Source organism: Sebastes fasciatus, chromosome 19 (genome assembly GCF_043250625.1).
Source record: "Sebastes fasciatus isolate fSebFas1 chromosome 19, fSebFas1.pri, whole genome shotgun sequence".
In the NCBI taxonomy this organism is placed as follows: Eukaryota; Metazoa; Chordata; class Actinopteri; order Perciformes; family Sebastidae; genus Sebastes; species Sebastes fasciatus.
In genome coordinates, this window is record NC_133813.1 from 7,021,664 (window position 1) to 7,040,443 (window position 18,780).

Below are 18,780 nucleotides of genomic sequence, written 5' to 3' on the forward strand. Positions count from 1 at the left end.
CAATACAATGGCACCAACGACACTTTACGGTGCCCGACCCCGCTGGGCCGGGATCCCACCTCAGCCGGCGCGCACCGGCCCTCACTTTCATTGCACAACGGGGTTTTGCCTGCACCCTCTGACTCGCACTTGCGTTAGTCCGTGTTTTAAAACGGGTCGGGTGGGTTGCCAACAACGCCACAGACCCCTGGCGCCTTTTATGTGGGCCGAGCCCCGATCTGGCGGCACGACGCAGTTGGGGCGCACTGAAAACAGTCCGCCCCGGTCAACAGTCGCACTGGGAGCAGGGGGCCCCGTCCCTCCCCGGCGGGGAGAGAGGGCGCAGCGAGCCCTTTGTCCACGGTGCGGCGAGGACCGGACGGGGAGCGCTGTAAAACTGCGGCCGCGAACCACCTTCGCCCCGAGCCTTTCCAAGCCGACCTAGAGATGGTCGCGCCGCACCGCCTCGTATGCGGGACTCCCCGGACTGCCGTGTGTCACTCTCACCCTCCAGCTGGCTGTTAACGGGGGTCTTATGGCACAGAGAAGTACTCGTATCAGTACTTGGTATCGGCGAGTACCCAAATGTCAGTACTTGTACTCGGTCTGAAAAAAGGTGGTATCGGTGCATCCCTAATATGAACACGTAAAAAGTACGTCAAAAAGACCGATTAGGCTGTTGTCAGGCTATTAAATAGGCGTTATCAGTCGCTATAAGCCCCATAGATGTGGGTCAATAGGGGCCTACTACACTCTCAAGTAGGTTTTTATCATCTATTCACATGGTAGATCACCAAAAGAAGGTATAAAAGAAGACGACAGCGACCTCTAGCGACCGTAGTAATTATGACAGAACTTCCTAAGAAGGACTTCCAGAAAGTCTGCTTGGGGTACAGACTTCGTTGAGAAAGATTACCCATAATCCATGGCAAAGTGGATGTGAAGATGCAAGAGAAGAAATAATACTATGTACCGTATTTATTATTGTAGACATTTGCTTGTTTCATTCTTGTTGTAGGTTATACATTTGATGTATAGTGAAGCTTGATAATACACAAACAGGCTGCAGAATTTCAATTTGTTTCTTATAATCTGAAAAATGGGGATGCAGCCTTCAAATGTGGACGTTCCTAACAGGTAGAAACACTTTTGCCTTAAGACGTCGTCAGACAACATGTTGTACAAACTACTTCATCTGAAGTATACTGTAGCCTTTAGCTACAGAGGCAGCAGGACAGCCCTAAACATATGTATAAACCAGTGTCCACAGTTAAGCTGCTTAACAAAAGAAAACAAATCTACCAGCCTATGATACAGAATACAAGCCAAAATAACATAACTGACAGAAATATACAGAAACACATTGTTTAACAAAAAAAATGTTTCCCCATAATTAGGAATTTCATATTTCATAACCGTGACATCTTGTAGTTATGACAAAATAACTTGGACACAACTATGTAATTTGGTATTAATTATAGGCTCATTAGATAAAATCTTCTGGGACAGTACAGAGTACTTTTCATCTTTTAGGGAATGATGTAGTTGAACTTGTTAAATAGTTCTTGGTGTTTGATTTCAACTACTTGTTCCTAAGTAAGCACCGGAAAAAGCAAGCAAGTGGACCTTGAGTTGAGGTTTTTTTTTCTTACTAAATTTTAAAGTGTCATGCTTGAATTTGAATTTTTTTTTCATATTCAGCTGAGAATAGTACGACGGAGTATTAGGGCCACATTGAGAAAAAAAAAATCGGAGATTTCAAGAATAAAGTCATAATATGACGAGAAAAGAGTAACAAGTTCACGAGAAAAAAATCGTATTATTATGAGAATAAAGTCACAAGTTTACAAAGAAAAAGAGTTGTAATATTGTGAGAATATAGTCATAAATTTAAAAGAAAAAAGTCATAACTATACGAGAAAAAACGTAATATGAGAATAAAGTCATAGGTTTACGAGAAAAAAAGTCGTAATATTATTAGAATAAAGTTGTAATATGAGAATAAAGTCGAAATATTACGAGAATAAAGTCATAACTTTACGATAAAATAAGTTGCAATATTATGATAATAAAGTCATAGGTTTACGGGAAAAAAAGTCGTAATATGAGAATAAAGTCATAATATTATGAGAATAAAAGCATAAGTTTCCAAGAAAAAAAATTTGTAATTTTATGAGAATACAGTCATAATATTATAAAGTAGTAATTTTACGTGTTATTTTAGAGGGGAAAGGATTAATCCCAATTATTCACACATTAACTCAATCTAAATTCATAAATGTGGATGAATTGGGAATGTAACAATTGTAGCATTTGTCCGAAATTAAAACCAAATTACGTTCTTTAGTCTTTGACATCAAGTGTTACCAAAATATCTCTACAGGATCTCAAAGATGATAGTTCTTTTTCCCACTGATGCGAGATGTTAAATCATAATTATGAGATGTGAAAGTCATAATTGAGAGAAAGCACGTCTACATTTTGATGAAGGCATTGCACTTGGAGGGAAATATGCCTCTATTTGTTTGTAAAGCTGCTGTGTACAAAGATTCATGGCAGTACTGTATGAAACATTCACCAAAGAGCAGTTGAACAGGTTGAATTTAACCTATTTGCTCAGTCACTTCTACAGTCCTGTTGTGTTTTTGATTAGTTTTTCACCTGCTGGTTGCCGATACATGAGAATATGTGGTCTAAATTCAAGTAACATAAGGCTAGTTACATTAGCCAAGGCAACAGAGAAACGTACACATTGGCAGTGTGTAAAGCAGTGAAACAGGTGAACAATCAATTACCTGTTTGTTAGAAATGAACTAACAGTGTGCCTGGAGCTGCACTTCTTCCACTGGCCACCGGATGTCTCCAAGGAAACTGGCTGTAATGAAGTAAAAGAGAAGAGCTCTGGCTTCTCTCTTGAAGGGGAATCAAGGTATTAAATTATCAGATTTTTTACATTGAAAGTGTTATTGTTCATCGTTATCATTCCTTCTCTCCATACTTACTTACAACTACGCTGCAAATGGCAAAGGGACAAAATCCACAGTCCTCGTTCTGTATGAAAATGTGTTCTGAAGTTCAGCAGCAGCAAAACGAGGCTTCTGAATCCTGCCTTCATGATGCAGTGAATGTTACCTGAAGGTGAAAGGGGTTGTAGCACTACAGGTCACAGAATACGTAAGAAAATAACTGGCCATCAGAGTTGAATACTACATCATTTGCTCCAACACAAGCACACTTGCAAAATGTGTTAATGCAACGTAAAAAAAAAACGTGTTGAAAGCATTTCCTCCATTAAAAAAACATTCAAAACCTAAATTTTTTACTCATGTGTTAACAGTGTTTTGTCACTGCCTTTTGCAGGAGCATTGCTGTTTCTTTTTGTGATACCGCCACCAGCTGTTCATCAGTGGAACAGCCTGTGCATTGTGACACCTGCATCTCATCACAGCTGCATAGTGGCAAAAAAACTCCACAGGGTACATTTAAGGCTTTATGAGACTTATGTGTTGGTTTGATTGACAGGTGTCTCTGCCTATCACACTCAGCCAATGTGCTTGCTCGACCGACCTCGGCTTCACCACGATATACCTAAATGTGGATTTTCAAGCTTCAAAAGACCTTAACTCAGAACCATTTCTCTCAGCTGTTGCCGTCTCTTCAAAGCTTTAATATGAAGCATCATTATACTAAAAATGTGCCACGGTCACACCCTTCCAAATTCCACTTGAACACTGTGAATACACTGAGTTGTCAGTTTATTAGGTCCACCTATAGCTAAAACGAAAGCAGTCTAACATACTACAGTCCTGAAAGTTCAAATGTTCAGTTTTTGATGGAACTGTTTTAGAGAGGTATCAACTGCATTGTCACTAAAATGCATTCTTAATTACATTTGGAGTAGGTGACGTAGTATATCGAATGACCGTGAATGAATGTGACGTGGTATAATAACAAGGATAACAAGCGAAAAAGTCCACTACCGCCGGACAAACACACAAACAAACAAACACAGGACTGACTTTCCTCCAGGAGACCGCCGTTTGTGTCTCCGCCTGAATCTAAAAGTCAACATTTACATATGTACAGTCGTCATTTTAAGCCAAGCCAAGATGTTTTTTCTTACTAGGGCTGTCAAAATTAACGCAACTTGCAATTTTTAGATTGTAGCGCGCTCAGTTTTAAAGCTCGAGTGAAGGTAATGGTATCATATGAAATTAGAAAAACCTAAAGAATCCATTGGTACCAACCATGTCATTAAATAACGCTCCAAACTTGCACAACATTTTAGTGAGAAAAAACTAATATGGCCATCTTTAAAGGGGTCCCTTGACCTCTGACCTCAAGATATGTGAATGAAAATGTGTTCAATGGGTACCCACGAGTCTCCCCTTTACAGACATGCCCACTTTATGATAATCACATAGTCAAGTCAGCACACTGACACACTGACAGCTGTTGTTGCCTGTTGGGCTGCAGTTTGCCATGTTATGATTGGAGCATATCTGTTATGCTAAATGCAGTACCTGTGAGGGTTTCTGGACAATATTTGTCATTGTTTTGTTAATTGATTTCCAATAATAAATATAAAGCAAGCATATTTGAGTATTAAATGACATATCTCCCTTTAAGGTACATTTTGAACACATAAAAAAGTACAATTAATTTGCGATTAATCCCGATTAACTCTGGACAAAAAATGATTAATCGCGATTCAATATTTGAATCGATTTACAGCCCTAAATTAAATAAATAAAATAGGTTGTGACCCCCAAACAATGAACGAGCTCCTTGTTTGTGGGTGTGCGGGTGATCCCTCCTGGTCAGCCCCCTCCTAACAGCCTTTTTCTGTTGTTGCCTGTTGGGCTGCAGTTTACCATGTTATGATTTCAGCATATTTCTTTATGCTAAATGCAGTACCTGTGAGGGTTTCTGGACAATATTTGTCATTGTTTTGTGTTTTTAATTCATTTCCAGTAATAAATATATACATACATTAGCATAAAGCAGCATATTTGTCCACTCCCATGTTGATAAGACAAATATTTGACAAATCTCTCTTTTTGAACAAATAAAAAAATATGTGATTAATTTGCTATTTTATCTTTTTATCAAATGACAGCCCTATTTTTTTTTTGTTACTAAACTTAATCAAGTAGTTTTGTCGCCTAAACCTAAGGAAGTAGCTGTGATTTATGATTTGTTTTGTTTGAATTTACAACACTAACCACGCGTTTAAACCAGTTTAAAATTGCGACTGTAATCCGGGAGAAATTACGTTTACCTTGAAACGTAATTAAGAATGCAGTTTAGTTGTATGGGAACAACATTTTGTGGGAGACAGAAATGGCTGTTGAACTGTATTTGCGTTATACAGAGAGAGAGGTGTTTCTATTATTTTGTCCATGCCATTCATATCAAGAAGGGTCAACACCTGTCAGCATGACGTCATACAATTTGCAGGTCTTGTTGTATTAGACTGCAATAGTTTTAGCTGGGTGTACCTAATAAACTGGCCACTGTGTAGATGACGTTAAGGATTTGCTATCTGGATTCAAGGCAGACGGGTGTCCTTCCTGGTTTTAAAAATTACAGACTGGGTTGTTTCATTTCTAAATCATCATCATTTCATTTCCTGAATGTAAAATGTCTATGTACAGTACATAACAATTATGACTTCTCATGTTGAATCAGTTGATGGAGGACACAAGCAAAGCTTCAGCATATAGCTTTGTTTTGTTCGTTGTGTGAACATTGCCGACTTGTTGATGCTGTACGAATCCATCCTGGAGGACAGAGCTTATATTCAGAGGCAGAGTTGAATGAACGAGAACTGACGGTGACACGGCAGACACAACTCTGTCCCACAATTCTTCAAAGAAGAAGAATTAGTTTTTGTTCGTGGACTCTCTTCGCCCACTCAGACTTGCAGCTCGTTCAGCTGAAGCAGAGACGCGTCTTGCTGGTCCGTTTTCAGCCTCCGTCTCCTCTGACTTGAATTTCCTGTCAGTCTTACCTCTGTTTAGCCTAATGCCGTCTGCGTGTGACACCGTCAGGCCTTGTTTATGAGTCTGTTTATTCATATTCAGACGGACAAGGTGGCTGAGCAGCTTCAGCCTCTCTACTGGCCAGACTTCTTCTCCTTCTGGAAGCTGAAGCTGGTCCGGCGGCTCAGTTTCCGCTGCTTCTGGGCAAAGTACTCAGCCCGAGAGGTGCTGGCCCGAGACTCCAGGATATAGTTCACCTAAACAAAACATTCATGATAGTGTTTTAAAATGTTCATTTGAAACATTTTCATTAGACCCTCCCTGCCATGTCTTTAGTTTAGAGCTTTCTGTTATACATTTGAAGTCTCTGAGACCAAGCTGTAATAAGTAAATGTCCTTTACTTCAACTTACTGCCACTCATGCGTCGCCATATCCAGTAGAAGTTTTTATATATTTGAATGGGGAAACAAATTGAGACAGGGCGCCCTGGAACAACTCATAAAAACCTGAATTATGATGAATTGCTCATGCCCTGACTAAACCTAACCTGTTAAAACTTTGTCCTAAGAAAAGAGAAACACGGCGCAGCACAGACATCCAGCCAGAACTCACCTTTAGCACTATTTCATTGACGGTAGCAGCATCAGACTCAAAGTAGAGTGGCTTGTAGTCATGGTTACTGAGATAAGTGAGCTTAAATATTGCATGACCTGTAAGACACAGAGGAAAAAACAGTGTTTAATGAGACGGACAACAGAAATAACACAAATTTGTTGTATGATTAAGTAAAATATCAGTTTGATTTAGCAGGCTGAATTATATGAATTATCGTGTGAGAAGAAAGTGTTATAATAAGAAAAAGACTGGCATGTAACGTCACTTAATATGAAAGTATCTTTATATGATAAAAAAGTCGCTCCCCAGCGTTCGCACCAGTCATCTAGGAGCTTTTGTACAGTCTTGTCTCTACCATTATTCATCATAACATGCGGTCGATTTGCAGTCTAATAATATTAATATTAATAATGTGTATAATCAGTTATTAATCAAGGAACAGAAGCATTAAAGTGCTGCATAAACATCTGTCAGTCACCGGAATATGATTTCCCCACGTGGGTCCTGGTGGTGCAGGATGACGATCATTGAGTTCCCGGTCAGTCTGTATATAACTTCATGTTTATTACTCCGATTTGTTTTTTGAAAAGTCAATGTGAACAGGAACCAAATCAGAACTAAAATGCAACAATATAATTTTTTCCTTTGGTCTGGACCAAATGAACCAAACTACAGCGGTGAAAGCACCGTTAATCTCTAAAGGAAAGGTCACAGTCATGTGTCATCTTAATGAAGGAAACAAAACCCTGTAGATGTACAGTATGTCTTTTGTGTTTTAACTTTGTCCTCACAGAGCCTTCAGTGGAAAGCTACGTAAAAGCAGTCACTTCTACACAGTGCTGAGCATGTATCCAGATGTGTGCAAACATGTATTGTGATGTGTAGTCCGTGGTCGACTCACTGGGGCTTCTCTCCTCTACGAGGTCACAGGCACAGAGGTGGTCCGAGTCGATAGAGATGGGTTTCTGTCGAATCCAGAACTTCGTACTGGCCTTCTGGTTGGTGACGGGATCGATCTCCACTTTCTCTCCTGAAATGCCTGCAGAAAACAGTCGTGTCAGCTCATGAATGGAATACATAAAGGGGGTGAGGTCAGAAAGCGATTTGATTTCCCTGTTGCTTATGTTGCTTATTCTAATATCCGTGGCTCCGTCCGGCTCTGTGTTGAATTTTGCTGAACTATAATAATCAATATTCATCGTCGAAGACTTTTCTCTTGTGAAACATACTGTTTGAACATAACGCTTGTCCAAGTGTGTTTTTCTATAGTAAGCATCTGAGCAGGGTTATTTTGCATATTGACCACCAGGGCTGAGATGATTCACCTATCTCCCGTTCGATACTATCACAATACTTGGGGTGATGATGACACCCTTACAGCCTTCAGTAAGCAGTATATATGTACCTAGTTGGACATCTGTGGTGAAGCGCAGCTTGTGGATCATACTGATCTTGAAGGACTTATAGTGGTGACTGCTCAACATGTCTTGGACTGTGGTGATGTCAATAGGAGGGTCTTCCTCTGAGCTTTCCTCGCCTCTGGAGCCTGGAGACAGAAGAAAAAAATCAATCACAAAAAAGCTTAGAAATTAAATGTCAACGTTATGAATGAAGCTTTGAACTATACTTTGGAGTGATTCATTCTTTTAGTCCAAACTCTTCTAAGATATGAAATCACTGTCAGATAAGAGGTGAAGTGAAGCTGTTGGAGTGTAACCAGCTTCTTCATTTGAAACGTTAAGGCAGGCTGTGGTGATGACCTACTGGGATTACTTACTGTTTTCTCTGACCAGGCAGAACTCCAGCGTGTTCTGGCTCTCCAGTGTCGAGTCCAGGTCTACTGAGACGTTTGGCTCCGTCTGCTTCTCCAGGCGATACATGGGACCTGTTGGAGAATGATTGAGTCAGACGACAGCAATACACCTCGGGGTTGGGCAGGGCACAGCTGTCATTCTTGTTGATGCTGCAAAGCTCCATCAATCCATCAAAATTGATTGGAAATAAGACATCTTGGTACATAATGGAAAGTAAAATTAATAATAAAAGTATTGTATCAACAACTAAGTATTTGAAGTTCAGGGCTGCTGATCACATGCCAGTTATAAGCCAAAAATCATGATTCCAACACAGCAACACTGTATGACCTTGGACTGTCCTTGTATAAAGAAAATATGAGCGTGAAGAGGATGAATCTGACTAAAATGACCACTACTCATCTAAATGTAAATGAGACAATAGCCCCCTCCTGACTGTTTGCGTGTAGCCGGGTTTCCACCAAGAAGTTCTGTGTAATTTTAGTCTCGGGGGGGGCAACTTTTCAAGACACGAAAAGGTTTCTTCAGCCATGAAATGGGACGAGGGCTGCTGGTGCTCACAGGGGTAAACACACTCTGCAGCCTGCAGTTCAATGTGTCCGCCTGTTTACTCTAAAAACACGCTGAAATAAAAATAAAGGTTTTGTCTCACTGCGACAGCATTTACTGATGCATAGTATTTACTGATGCATAGTATTTACTGATGCATAGTATTTACTGATGCACGTTGGATGTAATGAATGAACTGCAGCAGAGGAAAACGAAACTAAGAGCGTCTGTCTCCACAGTAAAACATCTGTTAAGTGTTTGATGGTTATTTATTTTTGCTTTAGAACGTCTCTTCTACCATTCGCTCTCTCGGCTTGCTTGCACGATCTTTCTCTCTTTTTCTCTCAGTCTTTTTTTTTTTTTTTTAAATGAGTCGGGAAGCCGACAGCGAAGCCTAACATTTAATTTTATCAAACAAAGAGAAATGCTCTCCCGTCGTCCCAAAATTGTACTAAATCGATACTAGAGTACTTCCTTGTTTTATGAATGAAGCGGTACAGTTGAAGCAGCGGCGCTGTGTGCGTGTTTGACCAATTAGCGACGGTCATCCCTGCAATCTCCAACCCCTTAGTCCCTTATTTTGAGAAAGTACAACCCCCCGACCAGGACCTTTTTGGGGGGTAAAAAGGAACGCAACAAGTTCCTCAAAAGGTTCCTAGTTCCGGGGGAAAGTTCCTGCAGTGGAAACAGGGCTTGTGAGGATGTACACATGCACAGACAGTGGGCAACAACCTCATCACCATCTTTAATATATTGTTCCTCCTTTAGAAATAGGAAAAGGGTAATAACCACTCACCTTCAGACAACGGTATGTAGACACAGCATTTTGATGGCAAATGCAACTTACGGTTCGTGTCTCACAGTCTCACAGACTGAGGTGTCAATTCAAACTAAAATAAGGTTTTTATTTGTAGTCCATAATAGTGTACAAGGGTGTACCTGAACGCACAGATGTGCTGGATGAGAGACAACCAAAACAAACCAAAGACATAATGAACTTAATCCGTCAATAACTTCCATGGTTACATTAAAGGGAGAGGGGGGTCATTACCTGAGCCTTTCTGTGAGCCTTTCCTCTTCTTGAGTGCTTTCTGGAGAATTTCCTTCATGGTTACTTTCAGACTGTCCACAGGAATTAAAGAGAAACCATGAGCAGCATTTCTAAAATGGAAAAAGAAAGCAGAAAAGGTTAGGAACGCCTCTGTAGATTTATCTTAATCATAGTAATCATCATTGTGGGTGACTATTTGAATGACTATGTTCCTTATTTCTTACTCACATTCTGACAAACAGTGACTGTCTGGAGGCGAGGCCAGGTGAGGAGTATTTCTCCACCAAGGCCAGAGTGCTGAAACCAAACTTGTGGATCGGCTCATTGGAGTCCAGCGGAGGGAAGTCCGTGTCCACCTCGCCGTCGTCCTCAGCGATGTGGAGGCAGTAAGCGGTCACATTCTCACTGTGGAGAGACGTGAGTGCAGAGAGAGAGTGTCACACAGACATTTACAGTCTGAGAAACTGATATTGAAATGTGTTCGTACTCACTTGAGTTTGGGTTCTCGTCCCTCGCTTGTGTACTGCCAACAGATGAGGCCGATGAGGTCGTGGACGCGGGCGTTGGCGATGGTCACCACTGTCATCGGATGCAATTTCTCCTGAGCCATCTGCATTGAGAGGTAGACGTCTATCTTCTTTGTAGCCGTTGTGCCAATGTGGCCCTAAAAGGTGAAGAGACAGTGAGACACAAAACTTTAGTATTTAGTATTTTTATGCCTCTGCGAAGAAGGAATTATGTTTTAAGGACGTCCGTCCAGTCCATTCTTATATTTTGGTGGTCAAAGGTCAAGGTCACTGTGACCTCACATCCATCCTATGCTCGTGAATGCGATATCTCAGGAACGCCTTGAAGATATTTCTTCAAATTTGGCACAAACGTCCACTTGGACTCAAGAATGAACTGATTAGATTGGCCACGACTCAAGAATTCATATAATTCATATAATTCTTTCTGTTTATTATTACAATTTCATACAAATGTCAAATAGGATCAAATGATGAAGTGATGACATTTTTACTCTGCATCCGTGCGTTACACAGAAGGTCATCTGTATTGAATTAATTCAATTAAATAGAGGAAAAAAAGAATAACACACTCATTTTTAAATGAGTTTCTTTTAAAGAAGATACAAATAAAGAGGAAGGAAATGGGGAATAACTCACCTTGCCATCAAATTTGGAGTATTCATTGAAGGGGTTGTTGAGCTGCTGGGGACACTGCTCCAGCCGCAGGGAAAGGGTGGATTTGGTACCTGTTGACCGCGGCCGGTCTTTATAGTCCCGTTTTTCAAACAGGGACCCCAGATCATCCACTGGACAGAAAGCATGACGGCAATACATGCAGCAAACACCTGGTTATTTTCATTGGTAACAGTAGTTACTTTCTTCTTACGGCAGGAATGTATATAGATAGTATGTATAGTATGTCATAGAAAATAGTTTGAACATTCAGATTTCTCAGCAGCATTTTTAGTCAGAATAAACTTATTTAAAAAATTCACTATGCACAGAAACAGTAATAAGTAAAAAGTGAAACATGCTACAAAAGTAGTAATGAATGCAGCTATTTTAATTAGTTTAATATACATGTATGTAAAAATAATAATGAGAAACACTACCTGAATGGGAGGACGACCTCTCTTTCCATTGAACGTTTTTACATTTGATTTGGTTCTGCCGTTCTTTCCTTAACCTTTCAAGTCTTTGCGCTGAAAAGAAAGAACAACTTTTAAATTTCAGTCACGGGCAAATACGTTGCTAAAAAACCTGGGGAAAATCAATAAATTGTCATTATTACCACACCACTAAAACACCAGTACACTGTACTTTGGTTCAAATTGGGCCTGTGAGACCAATATGAGAAGAAAAGGACATTTGTTTTCAGGAAAAAGACACACTCACTCTCTGGCATGTGATATTCTGACAGACATTCACACACGTATCATACACACACCAAGAAGAGCTAACACCAAATATAACTTGTATACTTTGCATTTTGTTGTTCATCCCTCTCTTATCTTACCAGCAGCCCCAGGTTTCTCACGGCTGTCTTGATGGATTCCTGATGAGACAGCCACCACAGGTCAGTACTCACTCTCAAGTCTGAAAGGACTTCAGCTTTCGAACCCACAACCCAAAAACCACGAGCAGCACTCCACCAAGCGAAATACAAAACTCCAAGAGAGCCAAAAAGAGACATGCCGTCTGCCTTTGGACTCCCGTTTTGTCACCAAAACCATATTTACCTTCCAATTAAAACACTTGGATGTAGCTTAAAACAGATTCACACTCTTTTTATTGGATTCAAACTCTGAATACAATTTTTTTTACAATATGTCATATTTCACCAGCCACATCCCAACTCAAAGCAAAGCATCATTTGAAAACCTTGAAATTTACGGGGCGACACAAGAACATTAGGTGACAGAGTTTGAAAGAGACCAATACTTGTTTCCCATAAAGAAGTATGCCTCAAATTCAACTTATTGTGCCTGAGAAAAAAGGGTGACACAGCCGGGGCTGTTCAGACCCAATTTGTGTCGAGATAACTAGCTACATCTGGCCCTTTACAGTAGCTCTCGGCTCTAGAGCCACAGAGCCATCTTGATGCTCTCTGTGCTGCTTCGGGAATGTTGCGGCTAGCTCTCCTCCCCTTCTCACTCTTGATGCCCAAATGGCTTCAGTACAGCGGCGTGTTTTTTTTGTCACATCAGCATCTGACTGACAGATGGAGATATTGATCTTGACTTTTCCCATCTTGTAAAATATCTGACAATTTCTCTACCGTGATAGCAAACTAGACAGCTTTTTCAAGTCACTCATGACGATGTTCCCGATTATCCCAATAATACAAATTCACCACGATCAAATTATTGTGAATGTTTTTATGGTGATCCGCGATATAATTGTATATCGTCCCATCCCTACCTGAGTCCGATGCTATTTGCATTGTTTCCTCTCGGACAGATAATAAGTAATTTTATCTCCTACCATTGTTATGGAGACGATATTCAATTATAAATTTTGTTTAAGACTCAAAATGTCACTAAACTGTTCCACAAAACTTCATCAACACAAAAAAATTGGATGGCAGATAACTTTCTACAGCTAAATGCAGACCAAGCAGAAGTTCTTATTTCTGCCCCAGCTGGCTCTGTCCCAAAGGTGATAGAAAGTCTTGGCTCTCTTTCCACTTCTGTTAAATCCACCCTCCATAATCTAGGCATTTCTATGGACCAAGCTTTGAGTCTTGAGCAGCATGTAAACAGTTTGGGTTGCTCTTGTTTCTACTAGCCGAAGAACATTTACTAAACTCAGGCCCATCGTGTCCCTAGCTGAGATGGAGATGATTATTCATGTTTTTTATTTCCTCCCGTCTTCACTACAGCAATTCCCTTTTCCCCTGCCTGTAATGGGCGCACCGCAGCAGTTGTCTTGAAGTAAAAACAATCAATAGTTCTCTTCATTTACCGGTAATGGCCGGGATGTTTTAAGGTTGTGATGTCGCTCGAGGAAAAGTACAGAGCTCAGTTTCACACACACAGAGACAGACCTGCTAAATGTCAGGCACACCGGTGCGACTAATGAAAATGTTTAGACGTACTTGACAGATTTTTGGTTGCATCCTGGAGCCCTGCAAGGGACCTCATGATTTGTGACTACCTTATTTAAGATTGTTTTTCACTAAAAAGGATGTTCACTAAAAGAAACCCGGTTGTTCCATGTAATAAAGATGCCATTTTAAGAGTTATAAGTATATTTTGTGATATGATTATTGTGATAATATTGTGGATTGCAGTTATTTTGGCCAGATTTGGGGATTAGTCTTTGGTATGTAGCTCTGGCATCCTTAACCATTTTACTAAAATCCATTAAAAGTGATTGTGTACTTAATGACATAATAAAAAGAGCAATCTGACATTGACTGCTTGATTTACAACGTATACTGGCATCCAAAAGGGAAATTAATCATTGATAATGTGATCTGTGCTACTCACCTCAAATCCATTTTATAAACTTCACACAGTGAACTGCAATCTAACCCCATGCTTTCCACTTGTGCTGCAACAACCTTCCATAGCACACAATTTGACATGAGCCTCACTTAAACCACTGTCCCAGATTGGACACACAAAGCCCCTTCAAACAACAGCAGAACAGGCTTTCTGGCTGCCCGTGCCATAATAATGACAGGAGGGATTTGGGCCCGACAGAAAGCCTGCCCTGCTAAACCAGCCACAGCCTTGAGATGAGCCTACCTGTGTTGGAGCGCCGACGGATGCCAAAGTCCCAGCTGGAGGTGATGTCCATGGACTGGGAGAGGTCACAGGCATGATTGTCTGTCACGCTGCTGCCCCCCTCGCTCAGGGATTCCGACCCTGTTGACCCACAGCTGCTGCCAGGCACCAGAGCCAGCTGGCACTTCTCCAGATCCACATCCTGGTCTATTAGTACCATCTCACACATTCCTGTATCATCACTGGTCACATGAGACTGCCTGATGTGGGCCAGAATAATGGCTGGGTTGTCCAAGAAAGCCATTTTCCTCTGCTATATAAAGTGGCTGATAGCTTTGGATGTTTTTCTCTTTGTCTCACACTCCTCCCTGTATTCCAGACGATCCTTTTCTCTTCCTTCCTTTCAGTCTCTCTCTGAGAGTCTTAAAGTAGTGGCTGATGACAAGGGGAGAGCAGTCATCTTTTCCATCTCCTTTTTCTTGATTATTCTCTGTGCTCCAAGGCAGGAAAGGTGCCAGTACCTGTTTGGAGCGAAATAACAGTTATTACATAGTGCAGGCTGGAAATAAATTAGTTTATTCTTGTTATTTTTATTTGTTATTCTTTTTTTGTTTTTAACTTATTTGTTACTTGTTCGACAATTAGTATATGACTGTATGAAAATATTATGCAAGATAGGTTTGTTTTCATGAACGGCAGAATGGTGCGTCACTTTAAAAGTTGTGGCCGCAAGGAATTGTGGATTGACGGCATTATCTCCTTTCCTTTGGCAAAGGATGGTCCAGTATATCCTATGCTAAAGGAGATAAGAAAGGAAGCATTGAAGGACCTTTTCTTGGCATTCAGAGAATTTGAACTGGTATACTTAAATACTTCCAGGTCATTTCACTCAGTTAGGAACATTCCTATTGCAGTCAGCCTAGAGTCTGAATAATACAGTGCAGGCCCTTTAAGCATTACAGTGTAAATCTGCACTGTGTGTTTATGACTTAGAAGGAGTAAACTATTCACACACCCGGTTACTTTATAAATCATCTGCCATGCAACATGTTACATCAACATACTAGATAGCGTCACTATATATACAGGTTATTTGGATAAGCTTGGAGCCACCCAACAGTCAAAACAATGATTTAGTGTTGTCACAATATTGACATTTTAAACTGGATGTAAGCCATCACTGGACACTTGTATTGACCAGTAAACAAATGGCCTCTTACAAAAAACCCAGCTGTGACTGTCATGAGTATTTACACTGTGAACACCAAGCTGTTGGTATTTTCAACATGAGAGCTGTGAGTAAGGGCAAAACAATCCTGTCCAACTGTGTGCTGCATTAGCCTGGCTAAGATTAGCAGGCTAAATGCAGTAGGCTGTGACACACTAAGACATTATCTAACATTAGCAAACAAGCAACAGATGACCAGCATCATATTGTTATTCCCATTGTGTGCGGGCCTTTAATTTTTAAGAGCCAGTTATTAGCACAACAAGCTTCTCCTACTCATTTAATTGCTGTCTTGTAATTGCTTTTCCCCGAGAATAAAGTCATAGTATTACGAGAATAAAGTCATAATATAACGAGAATAAAGTAATAATATTACGAGAAAAAGGTCGTAGTATTATGAGAATAAAGTCATAATATTACGAGAATAAAGTCATAATATTACGAGAATAAAGTCATAATATTACGAGAATAAAGTCATAATATTACGAGAATAAAGTCATAATATTACGAGAATAAAGTCATAATATTACGAGAATAAAGTCATAATATTACGAGAATAAAGTCGTAGTATTATGAGAATAAAGTCATAATATTACGAGAATAAAGTCATAATATTACGAGAATAAAGTCATAATATTACGAGAATAAAGTCATAATATTACGAGAATAAAGTCATAATATTACGAGAATAAAGTCGTAGTATTATGAGAATAAAGTAATAATATTACGAGAATAAAGTAATAATATTACGAGAATAAAGTCATAATATTACGAGAATAAAGTCGTAGTATTATGAGAATAAAGTAATAATATTACGAGAATAAAGTAATAATATTACGAGAATAAAGTCATAATATTACGAGAATAAAGTCGTGGTATTATGAGAATAAAGTAATAATATTACGAGAATAAAGTAATAATATTACGAGAATAAAGTCATATTATTACGAGAATAAAGTCATAATATTACGAGAATAAAGTAATAATATTACGAAAATAAAGTCGTAATATTATGAGAATAAAGTCAGAAGTTTAAGAGAAAGAAGTCATAATATTACGAGAATAAAGTAATAATATTACGAGAAAATAAAATACTAATATTACGAGAATAAAGTCATAATATTAGTATATATATATATATATATATACTCTAATGTCATATATATAGTAACAATTTTACATGTTATTTTCTTTATTCTCGTAAAGTTATGACTTTATTCTGTAAATCTCAGATGTTGTTTTCCCTCAATGTGGCCCTAATACTCTGTAGTACATTTGCACTTCGTCCCTCACTGCATTAGACTAATACACTATATAATTAGACTATAAACTGAGTTACCTTCATCACAATGCTTAAATGTTTTGCGGCTCCAGACAGATCTTTACCTAACACGTCTCTTTTGACAGTAAAGGTTGCTGACCCCTGACCTACACATTAGCTAGCTATGTCAGCATGTAAACCTCATATAAGTGGCAGCTTTATACATGGTATTCAGACAGTAAGAAGATGTAATTACAGTGTGAATGACATTGGTTGTACCTAGTTATCTGGTAAAGCTTGTTCAGGCTAAGCTGTCTGTGGTGATCTGGTTGTGGTGAGCTAGCTGCTAAAGGATAGCCTCCCTGGTTTAAGTGTTATTAGTTCATGACGGTGACTCACCTTCAGAAGTCACATCCGATGAGTGGAAGAAAGAGTCCACATTGCCCTGTTATCCATGCACACTCCCTGTATTGATGCTAACTCTTTCTATTAGTAGTAAAGCACTGTAGCAGAATCATAACACAGCTGCCACCCAGAGCACTTTGATTCGCTCAGAGCTGAGCTGTCGCAAAGCCCAGTTTCATTTCCGGTTCCGGTTCCTTCTTCTTCTCTTGGTGGATTGCAAACAGCTTAAAGGTGCATACCGCCACCTACTGCACATGAGAGTGTAACACAGCACATCATTTCACCCTGTTTCTCATGTCCTACCCACCCCAGTCATAATATAACGAGAATAAAGTCATAATATTATGAGAATAAAGTCATAATATAACGAGAATAAAGTCATAATATAACGAGTATAAAGTCATAATATTATGAGAATAAAGTCGTAGTATTATGGGAATAAAGTCATAATATTACGAGAATAAAGTCATAATATTACGAGAATAAAGTCATAATATAACGAGTATAAAGTCATAATATTATGAGAATAAAGTCGTAGTATTATGAGAATAAAGTCATAATATTACGAGAATAAAGTAATAATATTACGAGAATAAGTAATAATATTACGAGAATAAAGTCATAATATTACGAGAATAAAGTCATAATATAACGAGTATAAAGTAATAATATTATGAGAATAAAGTCGTAGCATTACGAGAATAAAGTAATAATATTACGAGAATAAAGTCATAATATTACGAGAATAAAGTCATAATATAGCGAGAATAAAGTCATAATATTATGAGAATAAAGTCATAATATTACGAGAATAAAGTCATAATATTACGAGAATAAAGTCATAATATAACGAGTATAAAGTCATAATATTACGAGAATAAAGTCATAATATAACGAGTATAAAGTAATAATATTATGAGAATAAAGTTGTAGCATTACGAGAATAAAGTAATAATATTACGAGAATAAAGTCATAATATTACGAGAATAAAGTCATAATATAGCGAGAATAAAGTCATAATATTATGAGAATAAAGTCATAATATAACGAGTATAAAGTAATAATATTACGAGTATAAAGTAATAATATTACGAGAATAAAGTCGTAATATAACGAGAATAAAGTAATAATATTACGAGAATAAAGTCATAATATAACGAGAATAAAGTAATAATATAACGAGAATAAAGTCATAATATAACGAGAATAACGTCATAATATAACGTGTGTGTCAAGTTGTTCTAGTCATAAATCAGAAATAAACATTAATTAATTCATGAATTAATTAATTAAAATGAAGTGTAAAAGTGTATAAGGGTTTAGAACATTATTATCAAAGTACATGATGGTGTGAGAGAAAATACCATGACCCTTTGTGTAGAATTTGTGTACTCAGATAAATCTGAATACCCTGGGAAAGCAGACTGTACTAGTTTAGATACATTACTTATCATCCTCGCCTCTGCACTCTGCTAAAACTAGCTAATCACAAGTAACTCTTTTTAACAATAGACAATGCTTTCACTCAGAAGCAGGGTGGAAGGTGTGGGCTACAAGGGGGGGAAGGCTAAACCAAGATTATAAAGAATGATGTAGTGAGGTAGCTCTTGGTCTTTGTACACTGACTTGTCTGCTATATGAACCCAAATGCA

The 18,780-nt window shown here is 38.8% G+C and overlaps 1 protein-coding gene across 1 annotated transcript; it reads right to left on the reverse strand.

The window, feature by feature from the left end:
* Positions 1 to 4,563: 4,563 nt before the first annotated feature.
* Positions 4,564 to 17,275, reverse strand: mapkap1 (MAPK associated protein 1). The gene is made up of 12 exons (XM_074617131.1): positions 17,122 to 17,275; positions 14,255 to 14,754; positions 11,615 to 11,704; positions 11,160 to 11,308; positions 10,485 to 10,657; positions 10,222 to 10,398; positions 9,994 to 10,103; positions 8,357 to 8,464; positions 7,985 to 8,125; positions 7,481 to 7,618; positions 6,577 to 6,674; positions 4,564 to 6,220 (listed from the first exon to the last, which is right to left on the reverse strand). Exons 2-12 carry the CDS (start codon positions 14,535 to 14,537, stop codon positions 6,098 to 6,100), a joined length of 1,590 nt encoding a protein of 529 aa, XP_074473232.1. The 5' UTR covers positions 14,538 to 14,754; positions 17,122 to 17,275; the 3' UTR covers positions 4,564 to 6,097.
* Positions 17,276 to 18,780: the final 1,505 nt, after the last annotated feature.